This window comes from Clarias gariepinus, chromosome 21 (genome assembly GCF_024256425.1).
Source record: "Clarias gariepinus isolate MV-2021 ecotype Netherlands chromosome 21, CGAR_prim_01v2, whole genome shotgun sequence".
NCBI classification, from domain to species: Eukaryota; Metazoa; Chordata; class Actinopteri; order Siluriformes; family Clariidae; genus Clarias; species Clarias gariepinus.
In genome coordinates, this window is record NC_071120.1 from 14,537,135 (window position 1) to 14,558,585 (window position 21,451).

General features: G+C 40.5%; 1 protein-coding gene across 1 annotated transcript in view; it reads left to right on the forward strand.

Moving 5' to 3' along the window:
• The window catches only part of slf1 (SMC5-SMC6 complex localization factor 1), a 35,741-nt gene extending 14,880 nt beyond the window's left edge, over positions 1-20,861 (forward strand). The window contains exons 16-19 of the mRNA XM_053481755.1: positions 2,032-2,108; positions 8,072-8,164; positions 9,053-9,235; positions 20,059-20,861. Of these exons, the coding sequence (XP_053337730.1) occupies positions 2,032-2,108; positions 8,072-8,164; positions 9,053-9,235; positions 20,059-20,555 (850 nt within the window). The 3' untranslated portion in view covers positions 20,556-20,861. The remainder of the gene's footprint in view (positions 1-2,031; positions 2,109-8,071; positions 8,165-9,052; positions 9,236-20,058) is intronic.
• Positions 20,862-21,451: the final 590 nt, after the last annotated feature.

The window sequence follows — 21,451 nt, forward strand, 5'->3', positions numbered from 1 at the left end:
TTTTTTATAGGTCATGTGCGTTTAGAAGCTTACACCAGTTTTAGTATAAATACTCAAAAAAATCTGAATGAATAGCATTTTTTAATTATTATTATTTGAAGCGAAACAAAATTTTAATTTTTAAATGATCTCTCAAAAACATCTGAAATTGGCAATTTGAAAGTAGCAAGATTGGTCACGTCCATGTTGAATAAACTACAGAAGTAGCTTCTTTGGCACACACTTTCTGTATTATATGTATGTCATAAAAATGAAAATTACCACTAATACAGTGTTTTGTCCGATTGTGGTGAGCCCCTGTGAACTGTAGCCTCAGTTTCCTGTTCTCCGCTGACATGATTGGCACCCGGTGTGAAGCAGTAGCCCATCTGCTCCAAGGTTTGATGTGCAGTGTGTTCAGAGATTCTCTTCGGATTACCTGAGCTGTAACATGATGTTATTTGAGTTAATGTTGCCTTTCGATCAGCACGGACCAGTCTAGCTATTTTCCTCTGACCTCTGGCTTCAACAAGGCATTTTAGCCCAGAGAACTGACGCTCACTGGATATTTTCTTTTTCAGTCAATTCTCTGTAAACCATAGAGATGGTTATGTGCAAAACAATTCAGGAGATTACTAGTTTCATAAATATTCTGCTCAGCCTACAGCAATGCCACACTCAAAGTCACTGAATGTCTGATGACATGTGTTCGCAAATTAGCATTTGAACAGTGGCCTGTGAGTGTATACAGTGCTGAATGAAAGTAACAAAAAGGTAATGTTAAAAAAAAAAATGTATGATAAGTATTAGATCTGTTTGTGTTTATTCATCCACAGTAGTTTTGCTGTCACTATTACTATGGAGTCTTGACACTGCAGAATGTTTCCTTCAGTGAAACCAACATCCACGTCAACATCAGCCTTCTTTAATAAGGAATTATTCAGATGACTTTATACTGACTGTACAGTTTACACTTGCATACAGTGCCTGCCAGATTTATTGCCAAGTTTTTTTTTTTATAAAATAAACATCACCTGCAATTAATCAACTCTTCCACTCAAACAGCGGTGTGTGCTAACAAAAGACAAAACTCCCTTTTGAAACTCTAGCTGCGTCTGCCTGGAGGTTCAGACAGAGCTTTTAATAAGAAGAAACTTACACAGACAAGCAATACATAGACACTCATAGTTTTATGATCGCTCCAGAAAAAAAATAACATTCTAATGATCTTAGTCTTTGGATTTGACCTCTATTGGAAACCAGGGGCTTGATGTCCACATGTAGTAAAATTAGAAAATGTTCTGATCTATTACATTAATACATTCTGTGTTACTGTGATGTCAGGATCATATTGTTAAAAAAATAAATAAATCCACTGTACTCATTTTGATGACATAATTGAGTTTTATATTAGCGGCCATGAAACTGTTTGTTTTGCTACTCCAACAGCATTAATATGGAAAGGAGCTGCATTGTAACAGTCTGAAGTGCAAGTGCTTTTCTCCAGCTCGCTGCATTTAGAACCTCGCTCCACTTAAGATTCTCATTTCCTCATCCTCCTCGGCACGAGAGTCCTCTCGCGTCACAGTGTCTCCCAGCAGTGAGTCAGACAGGAACACACAGACGCTCTCTCCAACCAATCTGCCCCAATCCAGCCCACAGTGGAGGAGCACTCACAAGCCCATTTAGCCAGCTTTCTTATAGACTGCTCAGGACTTCAGCTCTGTCCCTTTGGATAAGAGGCACCAGAGAGTGTCCTGGTGTGGGCTGTAGTTATGGGCCTCTAAAAGGAATTACACACTTTGATGCCCAGGCCTCCACTTTGGCTTGACAAGATGCTGCTCTCTGGCTGTGGTACTGATCTAATGATATCTCAGGATCCATTTGGAAAGATAGAGGTGTGTGCGTGTGTGTGTGCGCGCTGGCTTTATCATGCGAGACATATAGTATGTTCAGACGATGTTCGCGGGCTGTGAGGCAGTAAATAATATAACCTTCTCTTTCTCTCTCCAAAAAAAAGTTGTTGAAGTTCTGGGTTATGTGTTTGTTCAGAGAAAGACAGCGTGTGGGTGGCTCAGGTTTGGCGAAGGACAACATGCCAAAAGGTTTCCATCGAGTCAATGTTGCAGGTAAGCACTCATCCTCATCATCCTTCCCCTTTTATCATCCACTTGCCTTCTTACACCATCATATGAATTTACAGAATTTCTTTGAATCCCTAAAAAGTCATTATTTACTTACGAATACATGTTAATCACAGGCCTCAATGAGCATTTAACTTTTACTTTATATTACAGAGAATGTTTTTGTATTGTTACCCAATACAGTAGATTTCTGTGAAGTCAGAAACATGTGAGAGCCAGAGTCAACAACATTAAAAAAAACAAAAAAAAAAATAGCCTGGTTAAATGTCTGGAAAAGCGTTACAAGATAAAAACTAACCTGGTTGCAAAAGTCTGTACACCCCCTAACTAATGCTTTCTTAAAGCACCTTTTGCTTGTAATGCACCACCCAGTTTTTTTTGGGATAAGCGCAAGCTAATTTTGCACATCTTGATTTGGCAAATGTTTTCCACTTTTCCTTGCAAAAATGCTTCAGATCTGTCAAACAGCAAGGGGATCTCATGTGCACAGCCCACTCCAAGTCATGCCACTGGGTTTTAATACGGTACAGATCTGGGATCTAGCTGGACCATTACAAAACCTTAGTTTTCTTTCTTTGAAGCTGTGTGTGGGATTTTTAATAGAACTTGGATTTAAGCTTTGGGGCTGTTCATGCTAAAAGGTGGAATTTTGCTTCACTTCCATGAGCAAGAGTGTGATATTCAGTAGAACAGCACGAGTGTGAGTGTTACATTGCTTTAATGCAGTAGTTTCATATCTAAGAAATTAATATTGACTAACTGAGCTTTTATACGTAATATGTCCAAACTATTTGTTTCTCTTCATTTGCTCCACAAATGAAACTAAATCCTGAATAAGCCGCACTCCCTGATAGGACAGCTAGATAATTAGCAGGCTAACTAGTTCACAATGATTTGTATGTTCTCGTTTGCGGTCCATCTGCTGAACTTGGCGTCCCTGCTTTCATATTTTAAATCAATAGTTATATTAATGAAAATATATTGTTTGCCATGTCCACTAATTACATCACTAGCTATACTGTAGAGCAGTTTCATCGAGACTAGAAGTGGAATTTTATATGGCAAACAAAGACAAGCAGAGCCATACAGAGGAACGCACCAGTCCAATTATACCAAATATCCTGTAAATCTCTGGAAACATGTGCGTCCACTCACATGGTATTTTGGGTAGCAATGATTTCCTCTATCTTGACTAGAGCCCCAGTTCCAGCTGAATAGAAGCGCGCGTAGCATCCCTTAGCATCATGTTGGAACTAGCACAGTTTTTTGGCGATGAGCTGCCTTGTTTTTGTGCGAAAGAAAATTTGGTCTGCCTTGATTTTGACACATGGTCCATGTCCATGTATGTTGTTAAACATGAATGTTTTTCTTGTCAGAAATAGCCAGTTTCCCAACCAAAAATGTGAAAAATACAGGAGATGTCTCATACAGGAAGCGATAAGTACTTCAGTGGTTATTGATCCAGACATTTCTGCATCTGCTTTAATGTTCCTGTAGGTCTCTTGACAGCCTCCCTCAAATTTCTTTTTCTTTTTTCTTGTTCTTTTGTCAAATTTAGAAAGATGTCCTGATCCATATAATATCACTGTAGTGGTCCATTTTCTCCACTTGTTGCTTATAACCTTTCTGGTGTTTTATGGTAAAACTAAATATAGAGATCCTGTGCATCAGGGGTCTTTAATCCTATAAACAAAGGCTGCAGGCTTTCATTTCAACCAGGCAGGAGCCTCAACTTGCGTGATCAGTTTGTCTTTGTTTTCAGTCAACTTTAAGGTGTAATTCCTGTTCGGCTGGTATGAAAGCCTCCTGCAGTTAAGGCTGAACACCCTTGCTGTACGTGCTGTTTGATAGACAGACAGACAGATCGATCACTTTATTAATCCCAGAGAGAGATTTGTGGACCATGGCTTCGGCTGTCAGATGAAATCAAATTTCTAGAAAGTCGCACAGAAGCAGCTGATTTGTTGGGGGGATAATCCATTTCATTGCTGACAGGTACACTGATCAGCAATAACAATAACACCACATCACAATACCGGTGTTATATACAGTAAACTGGTGACAGGATCCTGGGATTCCGAGGCTCTTTTATGTCTGGAGACCAAAGGCAGGCCTGTCCGGTCCGGTTCGATCCAACTCGCACATATAACTTGCGCAGGCAAGGAGCCTAAACCCAACTTCCAAACCTTCAATTCCCCAGATCCTAACCCGATCAAGCACCCATGTGATGCTCTGGATAAACAAGTCCCGTCCACGGAGGACAGTACCAAAGGATCCACTGCCAGTCCTGGTGCCAGGCACCACAGCACATCCTCATTGGCCCTGTGTAGCCAGGCAGTGAGGGGCCAGAGCTGCATAGGGGACACACGGGGAACCTACCCAGTACTGAGCATAATGTTTAGCCCAGGATATTTTTAACTTTTTTTTATGTGCTCTTACATAACCCCAAATTTCTGAAATTACCTTATAAGTGGCATTGAACTCCTTTATACTGTAAAAGTATGACATTTAACTTGAAACTACCTTGCAGACACCCTGGATTTCTCATTTTATTCTTGAAGTTTATGAATCATTACCCTGATCACCTCTGGGCTTTGTCATGCACTACCTTTGCGTTTCACTGCTTGATCCAGACCTTGAAGTGAACACCTTTCAGACAGTCATTATTTATGTACCGCCTTTGCGTGCACATGCATTTTTTGTTTTAATAGAGCGTACGTTGGTATCGAAGTCAAAAGCACCCTCCGATGCCCTGTGCTGTAACCCACGGCACTGGCATTTACATTCCATGCAGTGCGTATGTGCCTTCAGTGCTTTCGCTTCAGGAGCAGACAGACAGGGGGAGAAGGAAGTACAAAGCAACACACACACACACACACACACACACACACACACACACACACACACACAAACAACACTTGTCAGATCTCCGGTTTAGGAATATTAAACACTGCAATTAGGATTCTGCTGTGAAGTGGGAGCGAGAGCGATGGAGAGAGGTAGAGTAGAGGGTGAGAGTGAGTGCCTGCTCGTGGCTGGAAGTTTTGGTAATTACGAAGCTGGCACTCTGAGTGAACCTGCCGAGGTGTCAGTGCTCATCATCTCTCTACCTGATCAGAAATAGCCTCATGCCAGAACAGGGAGCAGGGGGAGGGCACAGAGATGAGCGTGAGAGAATGAGAGAGAGAGAGAGAGAGAGAGCCCTGCAGACTGTGCTGCTCATCGCCTTGCACTGTTTTTTTTTTTTTTTTTTTTTTTTTTTTAAACTACGTGTTCCCTATACCGATGTGCAGGACATCAATTTTTGATGATGTATCCGCAGGCTCTCAGCCATGTGCTGTATTTCTGGCAGTGGTGCGCTTCTCGCAGTGTGTGCAGGTCTGTGGTGCCTTGTTAACTTCATCCTGAGCTGTCTGCCCACTGAATGCACTCTGCACTTATCTGGCTAAGGCACCATGTGTGGAGGATTTACTAGGAAGTAGAGACACGCAACACATTGTTATCGCCATTTTGACATTTGCAATACGAAAAAAGCTAATGCAATATACAAATTAGCAGTATGACCATGCATTATGAATAAGGCCAATCCCAGTAAGATTTATGTGCGTGTTTTGATAAATCATGATTTAATCCAAAGAAATGTTCCAAATTAACCACAGGTCAGTATTTTACCATTGTAATCAATGTAATCTCAATATGCTATTTTTGTAGCCTGAGTAAGCAAAATGTCAATAAATGTGTCAGAATTATTTCTCGTTGGGCATTTTGTAGTGCATTTGGCAAGCTGCTCTTTGCAATGAAGTGTTTTTCATTGCAGAGACTTACAAGGCATTTTCAAATAAAACACAGTTTAACCATTTTAACATAACTACTTTTGGCATAACAGCATTTTCCCCAGGCGTAATCCTAAACTGCTGTACCGCTGTCGTTTCAACAAGACCCAAATTCCCTAATAATTTTACAACTCCGCTTGAATGGACATGTGACCGAGTTGAAAATACACTCTAATTGCACAAGAACACACCATAATTCTCTGCTTAGAAATGGCTTCCTTTAAATCGTTACCTACGTCTACCTGAGCCATCATGCCCAAAGTCACACCTCGTTCAAATAAATAGTGCTCCGTGAGGGGGAAAAAAAAAGAACAAAAAAAAAAGCACCTCACAGACATTTGACATCTCTACTTAAGAGCAAAATGTTGGCCAGTTGGGGAATTTATAGAAAAGGACAGGACAGATTTATCCTTTCCATGCTTGTAAATGCTGAGTATGCAATTATCCTTATAATGGAGGCGTTGTGTCCAAATTGGAGCCATTAAAATGATTTAACTGGGCGAAGATTGGGCCTGGCATTTGTGAGGATGTGTACACACTGGGAGTTAAGGAACGTTTAATCACTGCATTTTAGAGCCTATTAGGTGGAGAAAAAGGACCAGTGCAAGCCCAGACCAGCCGAGATGCCAAGCTACTCATTAAGTCATAGTTTTATTGCCTTCTGTTTGTTTCATTTCTTTAGGATCTACTGCTAATTAGCTTGTTTTTTTTCTTTCCTTTAAGCCTTTTGAGAAATCATTTTCACACATTTGGCTGGTTGGCTTTTGGCTGCACTTTTCTACTGGAACTGCCATCTTCAATAGACAGTTCTACGAAGAGATCAACTGCAATTATTCGTGTGTTTTTTTTTTTTTTTTTTTTTTTTCAAATTCAAATGCATGTGTCGGACTAAATGCACCAGCCTAAAGGTTATATTGAATTTTGGAAGCATGCACAGAGTGTGAACCATGTCTGGTGGTAATGTTAACACCACCAGGATTCGTGACTTTTGTTTCCTATGGTCTGATTTTGGACTCCATTGCAAAAGCAGGCTGCACTCTGTGCTGGCACTTCCACTTTATTTAACAGCTGGTGTTCGGTACACATCAAGCAAACCACTTTTTTTTTCCAACCAATTCAGTCTACACACACTCTACATAGATTCTACCCCAACAATAGGCACATTTGGTCATTCCCATAAAAGCCGCGTTTGATCCGTCTTGAAAGACGCCTCTTGAAACGCAAAAACGTCTTGATGTTAAAGGGGTTGCAGGATCCCCCCTTTTTTTATCTCCAGCTAAAAGAAAAGGGCAATGTCTGCAGTGTCTGCTTTTTTTTTTTTTTTTTTTTTTCTTTCCGCCCTTTGCTGGGTTTTATCAAGCCGGCCAAGGCTGCAGAGAGGCAGGCGCCCTGGTGAGAGCTAGTAAAGCATTTATTAGCAGCTTTGCACTGGCATAATATGCTGGCAGCCACAGAGGCACTCATGCTTGGCCTTTAACTTTCTTGTGAAGTTCAGCCATACATGAAAAAGGGGTGCAGCACAGCCTCTAATATATTCTTCATTCATATTGTATTAGAAAAGGAAGAGATGGTAGGAGGGTTGAATAGCCAAAAAGAAAATGTAAATAAAAAGCCTCTGGAGGTCGGAAATGTACTATGCCGGCTGCATGTCACGTGAGTCCATTTGCGATTCCCGAAGGAGCTCCTGAACCTAGCGTGTGTGAAAAGTCCTGTTGCAGGCTTTGTGCATGAGCTGTGTACCATAACCTGCATCAACTCAACAATATGGAGAGGAAGGAAGCCTCTTTTCCCACACTCGAACTTCGGGGTGCAAGCTAGAGTCTGTAGTGCGCATGAGCCAATGGTGAGGGGGAGTGGAAAGAGGAAAAGGATGAGTTCACCTCATCAGAGATTTTCTCATCTGGAAAATTGAGGTCATTTTTAGTTCAGCCGTGTATTTTCTGTATGCGTTTAGAAATTGTGGGAAGCTAGACGCGCGTTCTGGTTGCAGTCCTGGCATTTAGGATGCAGTGGAGCTGATGAGGAGGGCGACCCTGATTCAGAACAATGAATTCCTGTCTTTTTTTTTTTTTCTTCTTTTTTTCCCCCCTACGTCTTTTCACGGTCGTAATGTAGGGGAGACACTCCTGCATCGAGCATGCAAGAGGAACCAGGTGGAGAAGGTGCTGCAGATTCTCAGTCTTCCTGGAGTGGATGTCAACGTTAAAGGTACGTCTCCCTGGTCTCTCCTCCCTTAGACCCTTCCCATCCTGCGTAGCCCTTTTTCTACAGAACAGGCAACTCATTACTGGAGAGAGAGATGTACGTCACAGGTCAAACCTTAACAACAAAGCGAACGAGGATAAATTTTGCACAGCTGTAACTCGATCATCTGCCTTGTTCTTTAATTTTGTCAAAATGATTTTCATAAAAATGAATTAGATTCAAGTATTGGAGAAGACAACATTTTTTTTTAAGTTTTATTAATGTTGGTGTACTATGCAAAATGTTTTCTGTAAGGTTTTATTGCCATTAATGGAAATTTTGTATGGCTACTTAAATAACAAGTATTGTACATTTGTGAAGTTATCCAACCATTTGGCATAATATTATGCAGATCCGGGTCAAGTGGACAAACCAAAAACATCCATAAAGTGGGAGTTCTTCAGGTGGAAACACCTTGTTGATGATAGATTTCAGAGTAGAAAACTACAGTTATATAACTACTCTATATAGCCATGGTGAACTGAAAAGCATCTCAGGATGATTGGATAGGCTGCAACAGCAGAAGACCATGTCAGTTCATGCTTTTTGACATTTCTGCCCACAGTTGCTCAATCTATCAATCCAAGATGTGCAGTTTGCGGAATAGTCAGTAATCAATGATATCAAAGCTGCTGATGTTTAAGACAAGAACTTGTATCCACCCCCTTACTGATCATTTGAGCTTGATGAAGAGAGATTTCCTGGAAGGCTTACATACAGAACCGCAATCTAAACTATAAACCTGAAAATAACGGAGAATCATCCGTCATAATCGAAGTGTTGGTGATGAGTAATGAGGGGATGTTTTCATGATCAACTTCTAAACTGAAATGCTGTTTAACACCTGTGTAGATCATGCAGGCTGGACGCCTTTACACGAAGCATGTAACCATGGCAGTGGAGAGTGTGTGAAGGCCCTCCTGGAGCACTGCCCCGGCCTGCAGCTGAACAGCCAGGTGGGAGGAGAGAGTCCACTGCATGACGCCCTGCGTAACCAGCACACGCACATCGCCAAGATGCTGCTGCGCCATGCAGGTCAGTACACACATCCACATACACGGACCAGATCACTTGTCCTGACACATACACATTAATTGATACATACAAAACACAGAGATGAAAAATCACCAAACTTCAAAATAAACCACATTTCAATCATTTGTACTGTACAAACCTCATTGATTTATTTATTTAAAAAACCTCCACCTGCTGTGAAGAGCCACATATCTCATTGCTGCGGCCTAAAAACTTATGTTCGTTGTATGTTTTCGTCTGGGCAATGGAAGATGTTTTTTGTTTTCAGATTTTCAAGTTTTAAATCTTCCTGGAAATTTATACAGGTATTATAATGAAATGAAACCCGATTTGGACTGCATTACTACTTCAGTGTAGATTTTGTGTCCAGCAAACCTTTCTGATCTTCTTGTCAGGTGACAAACCCGAAAAGCTAATCTAAAGTAAATCTAATAAAATAATATATAGTGACTACTGATGTCATTTATAAGTAATAGTTCTCTGATATAGATTTCTTTTTAAGTTCCTAGCATACTGTGATGTTTTTTATCTCACAATGGTTGTAAAGCGTGGTTATAAGAATCATTGTAGCCTTGTTGATAGCTTGTAAAAGTCATGGGGCCATTCTCGCCTGATCAAAATCTTCCCCTCAGCAAAATGTGTTTTGCCCCATCTTATATAGATTATTTTATGTAATAATCCTCAGATGTCAGGAATTCCTGAAATACCAAAACTAGCCTGTCTGGCATCAACAACTACGCTGCAGTTATTATATATATTTTTTACCCATTCCAATGCTTAAAACTTAACTTAAGCTTAAACATGAATGAACTTAAACGTAAATTGTTTTTGTTAGTCACATATACAGTGAAATTATTATTTTTTTTTTGCATTTCCCAGTTAGAAAGCTGTTTCAGAGCACAAGGTCAGCCAGGATACATCGCCCCTGGAGAAGATGGGGTTAAGAGCCTTGTTCAAGGGGCTTGAACCCCTGATCTTTGATCAGTAACCCGCAGCCTTTACTGATTGAGCCCCCACCAATGGTTTTCCTCCTGCCTCATGATTGGCTGTTTTGTATAGTAGTTTAAATGAACAATGTTATTTGGTCAGTGTTGTGCAAGTACCATAATTTGACACTGTAAATATCATATCGTCACATCACCTTGCCATAGCGCACATCACTAGCTCGTATGCTAAACCTACATATACACATACACATTCCAACACGCTTTTTAGATCCAAAGCCTTTCTAAGTCTGCTGAATTTCAGAAGCACTCGCTCATATCCCCAAGTGTACACTTTCATATGCTAACTGCCCAATCTCTTTCCTTTTCTGTGAGCATAATGTATGTGAGCTATTCTCTGTACATAGGCGTATTAGAATATTATTTGATATTACTGTGACTCTGTATTTCAGTGTGCACGTTCTAGCTCGAACTCCTATGAGAATCGTGGCAGCGCTTATTGATATTGGAAGATGGAGGCGTCTTTTCATGTAGCGCTGTAGAGTCAGGACGTAGCGCGGGGGGGTGGAGGAAGGAGAACTGTGTCATCTCTGCTTTAGTGAAGGATACAAGAGAATACACATTTTTTAGTGCGGTTAAGTATATTACACGTAATGGAGCAGTGTGGACGACTGTGCATTACATAAGATAATAAATGAAATAAGGATATCTAAATCTGGACCAGCTTTATAGAGTACCACCTCACATGCTGCATCTTCAGGCTTTTCCCATGCAGTTTAGCTTTAAGCTTTTTATAATACTCCTAAACTTGATATTTAGTCATATATAATCATTTAAATGCCTAAGAAAATGCAGCAAGGGGCAAGGGGAATATTTTTCTTGTCTGTTTTTTTTTAAATGTGTGTGTGTGTATGTATGTATGTATGTGTATGTGTGTGTGTATATGTATATATATATATATATATATATATATATATATATATATATATATATATATATATACACATCAATATATATACACAGTAGATCAAAACTGATATCTCTTCCTAGGTTGGCTAGCTAGAAACCTCAAAATGCAGATTTTGCTTAGGTTCCAAAACATCCTCTAATAATTTGCTACTGCACCATTGCTTTAATAATTTCCACCAAAACAGCAATACATATTATTTGAATCAGCCTTTTAAAATGCCTGGCCCCCAGATTATCCTATTCTATAACGGATAATTCCTATGTCTTCTTTAAACATTAACTAAATAGGCTTTGTAATGAAATTTTTCCTGAATAAAGATGTAAAAAATTGTTTACCACTTGCACATTACAGGAACTCAGCTGGGTGTTATTGCCACGCCCTTGCACAGTCCTGACCTCGCTTCAAGATATTTCCACCATTAAAGGAATTCTTGGAAGGCCAGCGTTTCAGATGTAAAGCAGGCAGTCTAATAGGATCCAAGCACAAGTGAAACACTGAGACGAGTACAGTACATTAGTGTAGTTGGGGATTATACTGAAAAAAAAAAAAAAAAATTTATTCTCATAAACGTGTCTTAACAATCGAAAGTCCCAGTTTGTCTTGAATGCTGCTCATCGTTTATGAGGGCAGGAAGTTTTGTTGTTTGACTATTTACATATTACCATGCTGTTGAATTGTGAAAGTAGTGAATGACTTGTGACATGTAAACACATTACAGGATGGCGGTTAAAGGATAAGGTTTGCAGGGGGAGGATGAAGTAAGCTCTGTCTATCCCACACGCCCCGACACTGCTCGCCGCTCTCCTCTGCTCTGACTAATTATAGTTAATTTGATTCTGCTCTCCCATTAACACATGTACATATTCTGGCCTCAAAAAGTAAATTAGATTGGGATTGTTTGGTCCCGGTGAGAGTGTTTTTTTTTTTTTTTTTTTTTATCCTGAGCCAGCGGAGATTGGCCCAATAGAAGCGAGTGAAAAGAGGTCAGAGGAGGATGTTTGGGAAAATTAGAAGTGTGATGTGTCTGGGAAGCAGACAGCTACTTGAGTACCCATGACACGCGCATACAGATGCATACTGAGCTTGACTTTGTGCTGTTTGTCATTCTGTTCCAGGACAGTGCTGTAGAAATGCCTGGTTGACTGAAGCTTTAAAACCGTATTGTCATGTTTTTAATGCAACAAATGTTGTGGGTGTGTATGAAAAAGAGGATGACTCCCACACTGATTTGTTTTACTAGACTATAGTTGAATTTCCTTGCACATATCCGCAGTAGTGTGTGTTAAGCAGGAGTTACTTACACTAGCTAATACAGTGGGAGTTTTCACTACCAGCAAGAAAAAGATGATTCTTTTTTTTTTTTTTTTTTTTTTTTTTTACAAAAGAAGGAGCTTCATTGCTTCAGGCATTTGTTTTTTTTTTCCCTCCCCCACCTGCCTTAATGCTAGCTCTCATCCATGAAGTTATGCTGTCTTCACAGCGCTACCATCAGGAAGCATTATAAAGCAAATAATGGAAGTAAACTCTTAAATCACATTTGATTAGTTTGAGAAATCTTTACAGGAAATGTTCGTTAGATTTAAAACCACTTACAAATGTGGCTCTTATTGGAATGGAGGAAATACCAGTTTGTGTACATTTTCTGCTCTTGTGTTGGCTAATTCCAATTTAAGTCCAAGATTTAAGTCCCATTTAAATTGCTTCTCTAAACAAAGTTTTAGTGTTTTGTCTGTTAATACCAGACATGTGTATTTGTATGCCCACCCCAACTCCCCCTGAAATGTACTGTCAGCACTACATGTGGGTTTGATCATGACCGCCATGCTGTGTTCAGTGCTTTCCCTCCCCTCTGTACACCTTAGTTATGCAGGCAGGCAGCACGCTCTCACCTTGCTCGTGCCGATAGATGCTTTCATCTGGGCCAAGCAGGTCAACTGTTCCAGTGCCCCAAACACTGCTTTCTCAATTGCAGCATCCTCCCCATGAAATAATCATTCCTGCTGGAGGACACGGGCTCAGCTACAGGTTCTGCCTTACTCTGTAACCCTAGGGCTGCTGCAAGCTGTGACCGAGGGTGCCCTTGCCCTTGGTTTGTTCGAGACACGCACACACGGTGCACAACCAGCTGTCTGCTTTTTAAGACTTTGGTTTTGAATTCTGTACAATGAGAAACACCTTGGTGATCGGAATGGAGCGTGACACACCAACCACGGTAGCAGCTCGGATCCAAACAGTGCTGGAGTTAGCCAGGAGGAGGAGGAGGAGAGGCCAGTGAAAGAGCCTTCACGCCGCCGCTATGGCTCTCGCATCTTAATAGAGATGCAACGGCTATGAATGCATGGCTTGAATGAGAGACGCCTGGCACGGCTCAGGGTACTGTGGGTTCAGGGCCAGCTTTCGAACAGACTGCGGAGGTCCTCGTGAAAGCGGGCAGTCGATCCCGTTTGATCAGAATGAAAGCCAGAGCCACATCACTGTAGGGATTTAATTTGTTTAAGTTTGGGATCTTTATTGATGGCAGTGTTAAAACAGAACTAATTGTAGTTGTATGATGCAATTTAACAAATCTTTGTGTTAAACCTCCAGAAGTGAAAGGACGTTGCATTTCGGGGTTAACGGACTCGACAGGGGCGGCTTGGTGGTGCTGGGATTTGAACACATGACCTTCCCGTCAGCAGTCTAATGCCTTAACCACCGGGCTACCACTACACAATAAAATGGCTTTTCGTTAAAAGATACATTTCCACAAGTCTCAGCCTTAATACTTTTTCTATTACTGACAGGAAAAAGGGGCAGACCAGACATAATATGGAGACCACTGATTAATTTGAGCAAATTTCATATAATCTCCATGGTTAATAACTTCTCCTTTTTTTTCGATGAGACTGGCACAGAAAAGAAATGATTGAGCACAAGTAATTACAAACAGCACTTTTATTGTGACATAGTTTCCTTTCGAATATAGAAGTCACATTATTCACCAGAATCAACGTGTCCTGCTGTCAAGCTTTTTCCACTGGAGTGGATTCTGCTGCATTTATGTGGAATTACAGCGATTAACCTGTAAACACTTTTCCTCTGCACTTTCACAGATTTCATGCATCAGCAAAGTCAAATGTCAAACCTATTCTCTGAAATCAAAAGATTCGTCGATATTTGTAAAGCTTTTATGAATACTTACTTTTACATAGATTAATTTAGTTAATGTATTGTGTGTGTATATATACAGTATATAAAGCAGCATAGCGTATCCTTTAAATGGAAACCCTAGAGCTGTAACACTGAGTGTCGTATCGATGCAGTAGCAGTCAGGAGGTGGGGAACATTCAGTAATTCGAAACATTGAACCGATCTTACTCATGTTGCTTGTGAGACTTTCTATCAGTTGAGTAACTCCGAGTAACTAATTAATATCAGTCGCCTTCCTGAAGGATACAACACCTGACTCTCTGGCAGTCCTGGTGCTTGGACTTTGTACTTGTAAGTTCAAAGGCCTGTGTAGTACCAGTTTTAGGTTTGTGTTAGTGTTTTTACATATTTTAAAGAAAAGAAAAGAAATTCTACAAAGCGTCAAAAGGCTGGCTTCGGCTACTACGGTTAAGGTTATGGCTAGATTTAATAAGGGTTGGATTTAAAGAAGGTCCATTTTTGGGTTATTGTTAATCATGCTTGTGTGTGTGTGCCTGTGTGTGATATGTTTGTACTGGAACACCAGTTTTTTATCTGTTTGTGACTAAGTTGTTATCGTGGACAACTCAGTAAAACATGACTGGGCATATACACACACACACACACACACCACACAGAGCATCATGTTCTTAATATGTCACACTGATGCAAGTAGTCTGTGTTCTGTTGTTCTGTGCCAGATTACTGCTCTTCCTTTTACCTTGTTACAATCTGCAGTACATCCAGATTGTAGAGCGATGACGTCTGACTGTCTTGTTCTCACAGTCATGTATGCTCTCTCCACAAACACACACACACAGACGCACACGAGCATTCGGTCTTGTTCTTTCCTCCCCTCCTCCCCACTCTGACTTTTCTCTATTTCTAGTCTTTGCCTGCCCTCTAAAGGCCAAGAGGCTGCTCACTGGTTTTGTATGTATGTATATATGTGTGTGTGTGTGTGTGGGTGGGTGCGCTTCTGCGTTTGCAAGCAAGTTCCTCAAGTGGCAAAAGCAAGAACATTGGGCATAAATTCTTCTTCTCCTGTTCTTCTCTGTATGTGTGTATGGAAAGCGAATGCATACGGAGCCTAATTACCGGCATTCACATCTAATCCTCCAGGTGTTTTATTTATCTGCCAAGCACAGTTTGTGCCACAGTAAGCCAATACCTGGGCTCACTTCAATCACTCTCCATGATGCACGAGCCAATATCTTACTAAATCCGGGCCAATCACGTGTATGTGTGTGCATGTTTGTGCTGACAGATGTGGATTTCATGGCCCTGAGTGAAGAATAGGCAGCAGCTCATACCATTGTCCTGGGGGAGGGAGGCCTGCACGTAGCTTGCATTTATCAGCGCCTGCTTTGTGTGTGTGTGTGTATCTGTGCGCTTGTTTAGGGTGGTGCACGCACCTCAGCTTTCGTCACATCCCGGGTTTCGTCCCGTCACATGCTTTGACATGGCGGCGTTGGTGAGAGGATTTTTCTCTGTGCCGATGGGTTTTGATGCAGGACACCATGGGAAAGTAAACAGAAGCGAGTGTTGTGTCATCCCGGTTTTAAACGAGACACTCGTCTGGCAGCAAATATGAAAAGCTCTCATGCCGTTTCTTTCTCATATTCACGCATGCCGGCATTTCCAAGGATGTAGATTTTAATTACGTTCCTAAATGCTCAATGTCAGTTCATTTATATCTCCCGCTTTAAACAAGGCTTCAGCGCAGAACTCATTCACTACATCCGCTTCTGCATTACGAGCTGCTTGAGTGTTTTGCAGACATGCGTATTTATTTTGATTCGAGGCATTCACTGGTGTTTTAGCTGGAAACACCGCTAATAAGGAAAAGACTGCTCATAAGGAGTTGTGGGGGTTTTTTTTCTTCCTTTTTTTTTCTTCTTTTTTGCAGCCGTTCAAAACTTATAACCTGAGATGTTTAGTTTGGAAAACAGTACAATGAAATTAAATTCATTTATTTTTAAATATTTACAGAGAACTAAATTAATTAAATTGAAACCAGCATGACCTGACTAAGAGTACTGAAAATGCGCCGCTCGGGGCTCGTTCAGCACGGTAATGAAAGTGGCATTTTTTTCTTTGTTCTTCAAGCTTCAAATCTGTCTTCCAGCTCCCACCTGCATGTGAGTAAAAAACACCTGCTTCCACAAATCTTTTGGGTTCCATAGGATCCAATTCCCAAAGCACATCTATCTACGCTGAAGTGTATAAAGTCTTCTAAAAGCTGCGTCATTCAGTGATGAACATCCTGTAGGTTTGTGGTAAAATAGGGGTTTTGTATGTTAAATCCATATGGTCTCTTTTTGGATCTATTTTCACCTCATTAAATTTTATCCAAATTTTGCACTTTGGATAACTTGGCCAGTAAGCGTGACCCTCATTTGTGACACAAACGCTGTCGAGAAATCAGTTCAGAAAGTGAAACAGAAAAAAAAAACACTGCTTATTGACTGGTTTAGTAGGGCTGTGTTTTATATCAAAAATAAATTTTAAAAAACTTTGCTATTATTTTTACACATATTGCAATTGTGAATTTTACTGTGAATTAACTATTAAATGTACCATTTTGTATTCCAACATATTTATCTAGGATAACAGCAAATAATGGGGAAAATCACATTAAGAGAATCACATTGAGAGAATGTTTATTCATTAAATTAAAATTATAGACACAGTGTATTTTAAAAAACAAGGCCAAATAGTTAAATGATTGACACTCTACATAAATTTGCGACTATGTGTATACTACCTGTAATGAATTACAGCCTTTTGTGAATAAATACTTGCACGGGTTCAAATTGCGATGTCGATTTACAAATGCGACTGGAATGCAGCCTGCATGCTCTTCTTCAGTCATCCTGAACAGGCTTCATCACTTGTTACTTTGTAATAAGTAACTCGGATCTCTTTTAAATTGACTTCAAACCTATTGGTCCTTTAAACACCCTTGGAAATAGTGCAAAATACTGAATTTGGTCATTTCCCCCTGTTTTCTTTTTCTTTTTTATAAATGAAACCATAAGGTGTTGTTTGCATTGACACATTACAGTAGGCATCCTTCGATTATTATTATTATTATTATTATTAACACATTCACATGACCAGTACACCACAGCAAGAAGAAGCAGCAGCGTAGTCGGCGCCTCCTACTGTCTCAGTCGCACACTGATGATAGTTAACAATTCCACACCTTATTATTCTAACTGGCTTTAAATCCTTTTGCTGCATTGCAAGCCTTTTTTAAACTAATTAAAAGAATTGAAGTTTAGTGAATAAATGGAGATATAGCTTCCAGCATTCATCAATGTTCCAACTCATATCAGCAAACTATAATACAGTATGTTTAAGAAGTTAATTATAGAAAATTTTATTATTATTATTATTATTATTATTATTATTTTTAAATACAGCAATGTGTTCTCATTATGTGTTTATTTTCAGGAGAGCAGTTTGATGGGGTTTTATGTTTAATAACATCATAGGAAGCATATAACTCATAAAGCATATACTGTAAATATCGGCATTAGTTAAAAATGCAAAGCCAAATTCTGGTCTTTTTTCTTATGTTATATGTTTGAGTTATTCTTATGTCCAATGCAAATAAATAAACTATATTTTACCGCTAGGAAGGCATTCAGACATTCAACTTTTAACCATTTATAGCCATTTTTAAAAAAACGCTTTTTACAGACGAGATTTAAAGTTGTTTTTATTCTTCTTCTTTCATATTTTCTTTTTTTCACGGTACATCCTTGCAAACTTGCTCAGACATTCTAAATACGACGGTCCATGAGGATGACCTGTCAGCGCGCACACTGGCTGTGACCTTGAAGACAAACATCTCCCATTACGCCTGCATTTTTAAATGAGGAGAAATAAGAGATGTTTGTTTACCAGGTTGCTGGATCCTCACCCGGTACAGTCATTTCTGACTAAAAACCTGGTCTTTTCCCTCACATGCACAAAACCATCACGCCGGCTTTTGACAGCAGCGATTCTTCTATGCATCAACATTTTCACATGCTGGAGTGCTGCTCCTGCCAAGTTCACAAATGGGTTTAGGAGTCAAGTGCCATCAAGCACGGTTTTCTTTAGAAAAACAACGATTGAAAGACAGCAAAAGAGGTTTCACTTGATGTGGGCTGATCAAGACCTACTTTGTGCTCAAATGTCTGTCTAAAGGAGAAAGCTAATTATTAGTAGCTCAATGGATGAGAATACACGGCAACTAAGAACGTGAGATGTGTGCGCGTGTGTGTATATAGCCAACCAGACATAGTGTAGCATTTGATGTGAACCTATGGAACTACGGACTTGGAGAATCATAATTTGTTGAGTGCACATGAAAATCCCAACATTAAAAAGCACGCAGTATGATGCTGGAATGAATTTAATTAGAAGATTTCATCTTTAACTTCTTTGCACCTAATCGGCTCAGGCCCGTATTAGCTGCGCCGTGCATCAGTGTTGTTTTATACGAAGTGACAGATATGCAGTGTGTGAAACGACACTGTAGCAAACTGCTCAATTAGGTCAATGTGAGTGTGTAGCTTGATCAGGCTAGCCATCATTTCATTGTCACAACTAGTTAAGCATGGAGTGTGAAGCAGTAGCCTAGAGGAACGAGTGGCAAGCAGGTCATTTTGAGTGTGTGTGAGAATGTATCCACACCACCGTGTCCCCTGGCTGAACCCTGCCATATTTCCCCTTATGAATTTTAAATCATGTAAAAACTTTTTAATATTTAACATCCAGGGTAATAGAAACAATGTCATAAGGAATTAACACACCTTCTGGAAAAACTAGAAAGCCACTAGGGCTGTAGAACCCCACAGAAAAAAACCCTGACTTCTTGGATTGGTAGGTGTAGGGAAATTGTCGGTTTATTGGTCCAGCGTGTATCAAATGGGATAAACTAGGAAGTGGGCAGTTCTTAGCACTGCAGTAGCGCACTATAGCACCGTAGTAGTGACGTGTTGATGCATAGCATATGACATGTTATGAAGGGGCCGAACAGGCACAATAGCATTGGTAGAGTATAGTATAGAATATGGGTTGTTTATTGTTTCACATAACTAATTTTCCCTCTTGCCACAGTAACAACCGCACCAACATTTGGTAAAACAAGACACACTGATTAATTGAACACATGTCAAAATCAAACATGTCAGACAGTCTGCAAAAAAGAAACTACTCAACGGAGTCTCCATCAGAGTCCATCGAATCGCCTTCGTCGGAATTGATGGTCTCCCACTGTGCTACAGAATATTTTCAGAGGTGACACCATTGACACGAGCAATGTGCACAGATGGATGAAATAGTTTAAAGGAAGGTTTAGAGGAAACCACCACTAAAGACAAACCATGCGATGGGGGACCAACAGGGACAAAGAGAATTCAAGTGTTGGTGCAAATGCATCACTTGTGATGGACACTATGTTAAGTAGTACCTTTTGTATAGAGGAAGATTTACTTTACATGTGACCTGTGTCAGTTATTTAAAAAAAAGTTAGGCACACTTATGCATTACTTTCGGTACAGTCCTTCTATACATGTAATATACACTTACAGTTTATACAGTGGGATCATATCTTTTAATAAAGTACTAAAGATATACCTTTAGTAAGTAAAGAGCACAATGACGTTCTCTAATTAAATGCTCGTTATCTAGGTTAAAACTTTCCCATGACCACATGATAGCTTTTCTTTATTTTATGTCTGTAGGTTCTATGCTGTTGCAGCTGCGTGATCGTTCTGGTCACACTCCTTTGGATCTGGTCTCCTGTGCTAGGCTGCGTGACGAGCTCCTACGCTGTGCTGAAGAAGGAGACGCGACTTTGGCTGTTCAGAGCTCTGAGGTCAGAGACATAGCCTTTCTGGAGTCCTGCTCGTGTCTCCTCGGCTGCCTCCTCCTCACCTATTTAACGGAGCAACACGTCCCCTCTTATGAATACACGGAGCCAGCGCTGGACCTCAGTCCCTCCGTAGCACAGATGCTGCTCAGGCTGACCGCAGAGACACTAAGCTCACAGTGGCAAGACTCTCGAGCACAGGCTCTTGCTCATGACTTGAGGACTCTGATGAGTATGGAACAGTGTGTGCTGCAGCTGAGTCCCACACTAAAACACTTCCACGGGGCACACACCAGTCTGCTTATCCAGCTGCTGACGGACCTGCAGGCTGCGGGGGCGGCCATGCTCAGTGGCAATCCTGAACTGTGACTGGCACCTACAGTACATTTCCACACTTTTTTATTGATTCTTGATAAAATATTGCTAATAATAATAATTATTATTATTATTACATTGTATTAGACTTAAGCTACTCTCCTTGAACTGACATGTTTCTACTTTTTTCACCACTTGTTTGAAATAAAACACTTTTTGCACTTTTCCTAAATGAGAAATGAATAGCAAGCAAAGTTTATCTTCACATATTGTAAAGTTTGTAAATTATCTTAGAGGCAACCGGCTGCAATAAACGCAGGATTTCACTAGAGGATATGTGAACACCTGCTTGTTCTCAGAGCCAAACTTCTTTTTTTAATGAACGTGGATTAGAATAAACACCAGTAACCCGATAACCTTCATAGCCCAGATTTCCAAATGCCCTACAGCAATAAACACAAGTGGTTAAGGACATCTTAGTTCTATAACCTTCACTACAATCTCACGAGGAATGAAAATGCATTAAGGACTAACTGGAGAAGTGTTCGAAGATGGCCGTCACACGCACCGCCAAGCATGGGGAACTTGGGGGAACGTGTATCTCAATTCCCAGGCATCACCAACACTGCATACTTGGAGTAACATACTGCTTAGTAATGTCCTGTGGTATATCAGTCAGTGGTGAAGTTGTTCATTACCCAGTGTTGTTCATTGTTCCTCAGCAAGCAGTAGAATGGCTAAGGTGTTGCCAGTGCATGACACGTCTTAAGCTCTCCCTGTAACGTCCAGGCGTGTGTATTCAGTGTCATGCAGCGCACTCCTGTACTTAGTGTTACATCTGGCAAGACCACCAGCAACGTGACAGACATGAGCAGTGGGCATGTGGCCCAGGCCGACCTGCACGTCATGCCAGGGAGCTTGGACATGGTTGAGCTGTCTGTCTAAATCCT